We start from the raw sequence: 10,433 nt of genomic DNA, 5'->3' as shown, positions 1-10,433 counted from the left end.
ACAAGGAGGTGATCCAGGATAGCCACCATGACTTCAGCAAGGGTAAATTTGTGCCTGACCAATTGGGTGGCCTTCTATGATGAAATAACTGCATCAGTCAACACGGGAAGACTGATGTCACATCCTTATATTTCTGTAAGGACTTTGACACAGTGCTACATGACATCCTAATCTCTAAATTGGAAAAATATGTATTTGAAGGGTAGACCATCTGATTGAGAAAAAGAATTGGCTTGGTGGTCACACCAAGAGGGTAGTAGTCAATGGTTCTATATTCAGATGGAGAATGGTGATGAGTGGTGTCCGTCAGGGCTCTGTCTTGTGGACAGTGCTTTTCAATATCTTCTTCAATGACATAGATGATGAAATTGAGTGCACTCCTGTATATAGTAGCACCACGAACTTGTGAGTCCCCTCAGCACTATGCATCTTGGCAACAGCTGGGCCATGCAGATTCTGTGCTGAAGGGTGATAGGGCTGCACAGGCAATTTGAATCTGCTATTCATGCCCAGGAATTCTGTTCATGATCAGGTGGTGGAAGAGAGGGAAAAGTGGAGTAGAGACAGAGGGCCATCCTCAAGACAATCACTCATTCCCAGTTTCAGCCATCCTTTCAGAACATCTTTGTCCAAGCCTTCATCCCCAGCAAAGCTCCACCCAAAGCAAGACGAACACTCTTCCCCAAGAGATGGCACCTCCAAGGTCAAGGGAACATGCCTAGGTAGAAATGTCACAACTGAAGGACTGGTGGCCATTGGGTGTGGAGGAAATAGGGATGTCTACCTCAGCTTCAAGAGACAGTGACTGAAAGATGACTTGTTGCAGTGTGCCCCGCCCTCCGATGCACAGAGGAGTAAGGCAGTGCCCACAGCTAATTCCCACCAAAGCAATGGCTTTCTCTCTTGGCCATCTCTATGCAGATGGAAAGACCAGCCCAGGACACACTTTGGGATGCTGCAAACATTTATTGAGTCTCAGGAGGGAAATGAGGTGACTGAGAAGGGAAATCAGGTGAGGAGGCCCTGAGAGCAGAGAGCAGAATGAACATACAAAAGTTTTTCAGCTTTTCCTACAGCACAGTTGCCACAAGGTATCCATCTTCCTGGCCCACAAATGGAGAGAGGCATGCAGGTCAATCCAGGCTGGTTTATGGGGCCTCAGAGAAAGCAGAGGGTAACAAGGGAAAAAGAGAAAAAGAGTGAGTAACTGGAAAACAGGAAAGGTAGGCATTGGCTGTGTTTTCAGAGAACCCAGGCTGGCCCTGTCCAGTCTGTCTTTGCAGGACAAGGCAAAGATGGTCAGCTTCTCTTAAAACAACAGCAAAAATTTGTTCTTCTGTACAGCAGCATGTTGTGAGTTCCTGGGGTCCTGGTCTAGGGAAGGGTCTGGCATCTTTAGCAGGGGCGGCAACAGTAGCGGCTGGCAATACAAGAGAGGTCACAGCACCCAGAGTTGATGGGGACTCCGTCACAGCTGAGGATGCTGCCAACAGCAGCGGAGGTGGAGGATCCCACAACGGTGTTCTGAGGGAAGGAGCTGAGGATGGGGCCGGGCAGGGTCACCACCACAGGAGAGGGCTCAATGACGACGGTGGAGTTCTGGCACTGCCTGACACAGGGCTCGTTGCAGCTGCTGGCCAGCGGGGTTGGGCCACAGGGCTGGCATGGCAGGCAGGGCTGGCACTGGTTGTAGCAGGACATGTCTTGGGGCAGGAGGTTCACCTGGGAGAGAAGGCAGGGAGGAAGCAGAACATGGGGATGCATGAGGAGCAGCCTGTCAGCACACCTGTCACTCCTTCCATAGCAAACCTTCTCCCCACTTCCCGCTCACAATACCAGCAACCCCAAGATTTGACATGGAACAGAGCTGATTGCAGCTAAGAGGTCCATGGAGCTGAGACTCCCTTGTGGAGAATGAGAGGGACAAGAAGGGGCTTCACACTCACCTGGGTCCTAAGGAGGAGAAGGCCAGAGAAGTGGATGAGGGAGCACAGGGCTGGGCTGGCTTTTATAGTGGACCTTAGCTGCTCCATGTCCAGAGGCATCCCTTGAAGCTGTGATTATTTTCTGACAAGCTCCTCTTGAATGCAAAACATCCCAGCTAATGATATGGGCTGTGTGTTTCCTTCCTGTGCTGCAGTTTTTCATTTCCTGCTTTATGCCCTTTCCTCAATTAAGGCAACTTTTGAGTGGCAGGTAGGGAGGCCCAAGTATTTCCGTGCAACACATTTCAGTGTGGGCAGAAGACTCAGCTCATGTGCTGGAAGGGTCCAGTAAAGGCAAGTGATGTCAGCCTGGGTGACTCCTTAGGGGCTCTTTGGGACCCTTTTGTCCAGAGGTGGCCCAGCTCCCAGGTTGTGACCCTATCCCACTAAATGCTGCTCTCAGGGTAAACCTTCTGACATGTTTTGCCTCCTCCTGTTCTCATACGGGAATACCCATTTTTGGGTAAAGTTTGTGCATGGCCCTTTACTGATCTGGAAACAAACAAACAAAAACAACAACAACAACAAAACCAAAACAAACAAACATACAAAAAAAAAAAACACACAAAACAATAAGCAAAACAAAACCAACCAACCAAACAACCAAAAAAAAAAGAACAAACAAACAAACAAAAAACAAAAACACAAGGACACACGGGTAATTTAGTGTCTGTTTTTGTAAGATAGAAAAATAAGAGGATCCTAATGTGAAAGAAGCTTATTTTTGTCACGACACTCAGCAGAACAGGTGGGCATGGGGCACTCCAGCAGTTTCTCTTATCACAACCAGTCTCTGAGGATAAGCAGAATGACTTTGACATGTTAGCACTATGCTAATTATGTAACCTATCAGAGGCTATGGGATTGTACAAACATGTAAATATACTGCAAAGGGATTGTATAAAGAGTGGCATGGAAAGGCCTTATACTTGCCAGCTTTTGAGGGAAACCACTGCATACCCAGACTTGTGCAACTCTGAAATAAACAATCCCTTGACTTAGTGTGTGGATTGGCTCACTGCATACCACATAATGAATCCAGTGTTTTTATTGGACAACAATATCTGCCAGCCATACACTTGTGAGTCTCTTTCCTTGATACCTGTGCCTTCTCTACTGCCTCCCCTTTTCTTTGCCTGCCTTGCCTGCACCTGCCTGCCAGCACTATGTTTGGGCTGTTCAGATATCCTCTTGGGAAGTCTGAAGGCTCTGACTCTCAGGGACGCCTGAAGGAACAACCCTGCAGGCCCTTCAGACTGCCACTCTTCCTGCCAAGCCTTCAAAGCTGTGTCAGGTTTCTGCTAACAGATGACCAAATACATCTCAAAGAGACAGGGACCTTGAAGCATATTGTTTTGCTTCTTTGTCACAATCACTGAGGGCTCATCTTACATACCAGAAGCCATTTCCACAGAAGCTCAACTACTGTGAGGAAAAAACAAAGTATCACCAACACCATGAAATGGCTCTCCTTCTTTCAGAATCCAAATCAGCTTCTTCAACTGCTCAGGAAATTTCTTTCCACTCCATGCGTGCCCCTTTCTTGTCCAGCGCTTCCCCCCTCCCCCCCCCCCCCCCCCCTCCCGCTACAGGGTGTCTCCCAAGTCCTATGCCTCTTCCTCTGTCACTCCTTCACCTGAGAGATTTCTGAGCAAAGGGGTTTCAGAGTGCAACCAGCAAAGTGATTTCCAGTTGCGCCAGAGGGATGCTCAGCCTAGTGGGTGCTTCATCCAAGCTCAGCTCCCTTCTGCAAACACAGAAGCAGCTCCCATCCACAGTTTTCTTCACTTGCCAAGGACATGTGCGCAGAACTTCACCCAAGGTTTATATACTGCTAACAGTCTCCTGGAGCTTTCAGAGTAGGCAATAAAGAGTAGGGCAATTAAGAAACCTATGTCCCCAGGAATTGCCAAGCAGTTAGAGTACTGCAACACAGGCCAGCCATTCCAGGGCAATGGGCCATCCCAACAAACCAGAAATGTTTGTCAGAGCTCTGCCTGGGTCTCTTTCTTGCGGTCTACCTCACACCTCAGCCCTGGCAGGGCCAGACCTTCACCTGGGCTAAACTGGTTACTTTCTCTTGTAGCTGTGACTGACTGCATTCTTCCGACACCAGGAAAGGCAAAGAGTTTACCCCAGAACACCTTTGGATACTCCCTCTTGCCTGCATAGTTGATTCCTTCTGGACATGACAAAACTGTACCAAGCAGGGCCGTGCGTGGATCCATAAGGAAACAGCACTGTAATTGAGCAAGGACATGACACCCTGTTGATGGAAGCTGTTACAGAGGTAACCTGCCTGTAATGGGAAAGTGCCAACATCAGGTGGCAGCTGAGCACTGACAGGAGAAATGTCTGCCAGCCTGAGAACTGAGCCTTGAAATCATGGGCATCCTTAAAGTGCATCTGGGCACCAGAGAACTGCAGACATCCTGAAGATACCCTCAACAAAGGCAAAAGGAGGAACACAGGATAAACTTCTTGCCCGAGAAGGAGGAAAAAAATAAATAAATAAAAGGGTCTGGGAAAGCAGAAATAAGTGTGAGGAGTTTCCTGTGAGTGCAGGTGTCACACTGTCATGGCCACGTCCCTAGGGGGAGAGGGTGATCAACTCTTGCACAGAGCTTCCCTGGAGCAGATGTGGTCCTGACACTGGAGGGGCCTCAGAGGTCCTGGGTCTGAGGAAAGCTTCTCCATTCTTGCAGGCAAGTGGGCACCCCAGAGCAGCATGGATGCATGGGCATTGCTTGCTGTCCTTGGGCTGCCCCTGCCCAAGGGGTTTTTGGGTCCTCAGAAACTGGATATTACCGTGTGTGGCCCAGTGTGCCTAATACCCATGCTGAGTTGTGAAGGGAGTTTGTCCTGCATGTATGCCAACACCTGGGCCCTGCCAAGTGCTGTTCTGGAGGCGGTTGGGCCATATGGTGTATATGTTGTGCTCCCTGTTTGCTGGACCGGTGTGGATAGCTGTGGGCAGAGATGCTGTAAGACAAGGGTGGATGTTCACTTGCCAGAGGCCAGTCTTCTTCAGCTCCAATGGCCAGTGCCCAAGAGAGGTCCATCTGCAGTGTGTTGCAACCACCTTTGGGCTCCCCTCCTTGGCAGAAATGGCACTCCCCTTTTGATTGCCCTGCACTGGCACTACACAGTCACCAACAGCTTCTTCTGGGGCCTGCTACCTGTCACACTGCTAGTCTCTGCTGAGAGCTTCTGCACAGCTGTGCTCCTTGATTACAACAGCACCATCAGTTTTCCAGCGCACTTCCTGTCCTCCTTCAGCTCCTGAGGGTGTTACTTGTTGCCTTCTAGAAGCAGACATGTCAGGAGACAGAAGATGCTCTCCACTCACTCTCATTTGACTGCGGTTATGTTGTGCCTGGGGCCTTCCTCCCTCCTCTGTACCAATGACATTGCTATTGTCTCCCTCAAAAAGGTGGCATCCATCTTCTCCAGTGGTGTGATGCCTCCCATCCCATCCCATCCCATCCCATCCCATCCCATCCCATCCCATCCCATCCCATCCCATCCCATCCCATCCCATCCCATCCCATCCCATCCCATCCCATCCCCTTCCTTCTCTCCTTCTCCTACCCCCCCCCCCCCCCCAATCTCCACTCTGCGATAGCCATGGATGTTTTCTTCCCCTCCAAGGGTCAGTGCCCAACACACTGCAGACCCTCTGCAGTGTGTTGCAACCTCACATTCTTCTGGGAGTGGGGAAGGGGCTCCATAAACACCCATCTTATACCCACCGAGGGCAAAGCCATTATCACAGAATCACAGAATTTCTAGGTTGCAAGAGACCTCAAGATCATTGAGTCCAACCTCTGACCTAACACTAACAGTCCTCCACTAAACCATATCCCTAAGCTCTACATCTAAACGTCTTTTAAAGACCTCCAGGGATGGTGACTCCACCGCTTCCCTGGGCAGCCTGTTCCAATGTCTGACAACCCTTTAGGTAAAGAAGTTCTTCCTAACATCCAACCTAAAACTCCCCTGCTGCAACTTTAGCCCATTCCCCCTTGTCCTGTCACCAGGCATGTGAGAGAACCTCCACCTCTCTGCAGCCTCCTTTAAGGTATCTGTAGAGAGCAATAAGGTCGCCCCTGAGCCTCCTTTTCTCCAGGCTGAACAAGCCCAGCTCCCTCAGCCGCTCCTGGTAGGACTTGTTCTCCAGATGCCTCACCAGCTTCGTCGCCCTTCTCTGGACTCGCTCAAGCACCTCCATGTCCTTCTTGTAGCGAGGAGCCCAAAACTGAACACAGTACTCGAGGTGCAGCCTCGTGGTGATTGTACAGGGGGACAATCACTTCCCTAGCCCTGCTGGCCACACTGCTTCTTATACAAGCCAGGATGCTGTTGGCCTTCTTGGCCACCTGAGCACACTGCATTCTCCCAGAACAGCTCAGGAGGGCATACACAGAGGGATGAAACATCTACAGCCAAGGCTGGGATGCAGAATTCTTTAATGAGTGTACAGAGCAAAAGCAGGTCACTCTGAGCTGAGACCCCTCTTCTGAGAAGAGCACAAAGAAAAGGGAGAGAAGGAGGTAGGTGAAGGGATGGAAGGAGAGGCATGAGCCATGTTTTCAGAAAGCGCAGGCTGGCCCTTTCCTGCCAGCATTTGCCAGAGGAGCTGATAAGGTCATTCTGAAAGCAATGGCCTGAAGATTCCTCCTTTTTGTAGCACTGTATATGAAGCTCCTGGGAGAAGAACCCCAGGGCCATGGCCACTGGCTTCTTTAGCAGGGCAGGCACCTTCTGCCACAGTAGCGGCTGGAAATGCCAGAGAGGTCACAGCACCCGGAGGTGATGGGGACTCCATCACAGCTGAGGATGCTGCCAACGGCAGCAGAGGTGGAGGATCCCACAACAGTGTTCTGCGGGAAGGAGCTGAGGATGGGGCCAGGCAGGGTCACCACCACGGGAGAGGGCTCAATGACGATGGTGGAGTTCTGGCACTGCCTGACGCAGGGCTCATTGCAGCTGCTGGCCAGCGGGGTTGGGCCACAGGGCCGGCATGGCAGGCACTGGTTGTAGCAGGACATGTCTTGGGGCAGGAGATGCACCTGGGAGAGAGGGCAGAGAGGAAGTAGAGCACATGGATAGGTGACTTACCAGCTCAGTTACCCCATCACAAAAGAGCCAAGGCAACTGCTGAGGGTGGAGGTGGAGGCTGTGCCAGGAAGCACATGGTGTTCATTGCTTTGTCCTGACAGGGCCCTTCAAAGAGCAGCCTGGCTCAGGAACACCCTCACATAGTACATAAACCAAAAGCTTCCTCAGACCCCTTTCCCAACCTCTCCCTATACAGAACTTCTCTATCCAGCCCTCTTCCATGGCAAGGAACTCCAAGGCACTGAACTCCATAGCTCTGAGCCACCATTGGATTTGATGTCTATTGATGTAAGATCCCTTCCACTTTGGAAGAGGAGGAGAGAGTGCTTCAGACTCACCTGGTTCCCAAGGAGGACAAGGCGAGAGAACTGGATGGGAGAGCAGGGAGCTGGACTGCTCTTTATACTGGTCCTTCATTGCTGTAGGCCATGAGACACCCTTAACAAAGCTAATAATTTTTTATCAAGCTCATCTTGAATGCAAACTATCCCAACTAATAATATGTATGGTCTGTGTTGGTTTCCTACACTGCTGCCTTTTCATTTCCAGATTTAGGTCTTGCCCATGCCCCATTTAAGGATTCTTTGGAGTGTTGGGATGAAAGGCCCAAGCATTTCTAGGGCAGGAATGCATTAGTGATGGCAGAAAACTCAAGTGATAGATGTGTCTTGAGCAGTGAGATGATGTCTGTCTGGGTCACTTTGTTGGGGCTGTTTGAAGTGTCATACTCAGGAGGAAGCTCCCACAAGCTTCAGTTGGTTTCTGAAGGACTTCTGTGCAGGAGGACGTGTCACGTCCTTCCCTTTCCTGCCGTATTTAACTCTCTCTTGGTCCCTAGTTGCCCCCCCCCCCCCCCCCCCCCCCCAGGTATGCGATTTGTTCTACTGGCTTTTGATCCCATCTCCATTTACATTGCCTTCCAGAATTTATATTCTTTCCCTTTTCGACTCTGACCTTCTCTGTGCCATCTGTGAGTTCACAAACAATGCCATAGAATCACAGAATGGCAGTATAATATAATGTCTTTGGTTGGAAGAGACCTTAGAGATCTTCAAGTTCAAATCCTCTGCCATGGGTATGGTTACTTTCCATTGGAATAGGCTTCCCAGATTCCCATCCAATGTGAACTTGAATATTTCCAGGGACGGGGCATCCACAAGTTCTCTGTACAGCCTGTTCCTCTGTATCACTATCCTCATAGTAAACAATTTCTTCCTAATGCCTAATATAAATATATACTGTTTTAGTTTATAACCATTATCCCTTAACATACTCCAGCTCTCTGATCATCTTCATGGCACTCCTCTGGACCCACTCTAACAGGTCTATGGCTTTATTATGCTGGGGGCCCCAGAGCTGAATGCAGCACTCCAGATGGGTCACATAGAAGCAATGAAGGGGACAAGCACCTCCCTCCACATGCTGGTCACACCTCTTTCAATGCAGCTGAGATTATGGTTAACTTTCTGGGCTGTAAGTACACTTTGATTGCTCATGTTGAATTTTTCATCAAATACCTCCACCAAGTCTTTCTCTTCAGGGCTTCTCTCAAGCCATTCTCAGTCCAGCCTGTGTGGTTGGGATTGCCCTTATCCATGCAAATGACCTTACATTGGCCTTGCTGGATGTCAGGAGACTCACATGGGCCAACTTCTCAAGCTTGTCTAGGTCCTTCTGGATGGCATTCCTTCCCTTCAATGTGTCATATGCATAGCTCTATGTCACCAAGAAAGATATTAACTAATACTGGTACCAGTACAGACCCTTGAGGGATACCACTCATCACTGATCTCATTTTGGACATTGAGACATTGACCACACTCTCTGATTGTGACCATCCAGCCAATTCCTTATCCACCGAGTGGTCCATCTGTCAAATCTTTGTCTCCCCAGTTTAGAGACAAGGATATAATGGGAAATAGTGTCAAATGCTTTGCACAAATCCAGGTAATGATGTCTGTTGCGCTTTCTGTATCCACCAGTTCTTTAGTCCCATCATAGAAGGCCATCCAGATTTGCTGGGCACAGTCTGCCCTTAGTGAAGCCATACAGGCTGTCACCAGTCATCTCCTAATGTGCTTCAGCATAGTTTCCAGGAGGATCTTCTCCATAGTCTTGCTGGGTACAGAGGTGAGGCTGACTGGCTGTACTTCTCCGAGTCTTTCGGTTTTCCCTTTTAAAAATGGGGAGTTATTTTTCCCCTCTTACAGTCAGTGGGAACTTCAGCATTCTGCCACAGCTTCTCAATTATGACAAATAGTGGCTTAGATACTTCATCAACCACTTCCCTCAGGACGTGCAGATGAATCTCATCAGGTCCCATATACTTGTGGACCTTCAGGTTCCTTAGCTGTTCTTGAATTTGATCATCTCCTAGAGCAGGCAGTTCTTCATTCTCCTGGTCCCTGCCTTTGCCTTCTGGGACTTGTGGGCTAAATGGCTAGAGCTCTTGCTGGTGAAGACTGAAGCAAAAAAGTCATAGAGTAACTCAGCCTTTAGCATATCTTTTATAACCAGGTATCCAGTTTCCTCCAGGAGAGGGCCCACAATTTCACTAGTCTTACTTTTATCACTGACATACCTATAGTATGCCACCCTCTAGATCAGGTTGGCCAATGTCCCATCCAGCCTGGCCTTGAACACCTTCAGGGATGGGGCATTCACAACTTCTCTTCAACCTGCTTCAGTTCCTCATTAACCTTACAGTGAAGAATTTCCTCCAAAAGTCTAATCTAAATCTCCCCTCTTTTAGTTTGAGACCTTTTCCCCTTGCCCTGTCATTATTTCCCTGAGTAAAGAGTCCCTCCCCATCTAAGGGCATAAGACCCCTTTAAGTATTGAAAAGCTGCAATGAAGTCTTCCCGAGCCTTCTCTTCTCCAGGATGAATACCCCAGCTCTCTCAGCCTTTCTTTGTAGGAGAAAGGCTCCACCCCTCTGGTAATTTTTGTAGCCCTCCTCTGGACTCACTCTTACAGGTCCTCATCCTTCTTGTGCTCAGGGCCCAAGACCTCGATGCAGTACTCCATGTGGGGCCTCACAAGGACAGAGTAGAGGGAGACTATCACTTCTCTCGAACTGCTGGCCACTCCTCTTCTGATAAAGCCCAAGATGCAGTTGCCATTCTGGGCTGCAAGTGTGAACTGCTGGTTCATGTTGAGTCTGTCATCCACAAGAACCCCCAAGTCCATCTCAGCAGGGCTGCTCTCAATGAGTTCTTCATCCATTCCGTGCCCATGCCTGGGATTGCCCCAAACCTGGTGCAACACCTTGCAGTTGGACTTGTTGAACCTCATGAGGTTCACATGGGCCAATTTCTCAAGCCTGTG

General features: G+C 49.5%; 1 protein-coding gene across 1 annotated transcript; it reads right to left on the bottom strand.

The window, feature by feature from the left end:
- Positions 1 to 6,730: 6,730 nt before the first annotated feature.
- Positions 6,731 to 7,523, bottom strand: LOC116498534 (feather keratin Cos2-3-like). The gene is made up of 2 exons (XM_032202853.1): positions 7,445 to 7,523; positions 6,731 to 7,038 (listed from the first exon to the last, which is right to left on the bottom strand). The coding sequence occupies exons 1-2, from the start codon at positions 7,521 to 7,523 to the stop codon at positions 6,731 to 6,733; spliced, it is 387 nt and encodes a 128-aa protein (XP_032058744.1).
- Positions 7,524 to 10,433: the final 2,910 nt, after the last annotated feature.

Source organism: Aythya fuligula, chromosome 24 (genome assembly GCF_009819795.1).
Source record: "Aythya fuligula isolate bAytFul2 chromosome 24, bAytFul2.pri, whole genome shotgun sequence".
NCBI classification, from domain to species: Eukaryota; Metazoa; Chordata; class Aves; order Anseriformes; family Anatidae; genus Aythya; species Aythya fuligula.
This window is presented reverse-complemented; position numbering and strand designations above follow the sequence as displayed.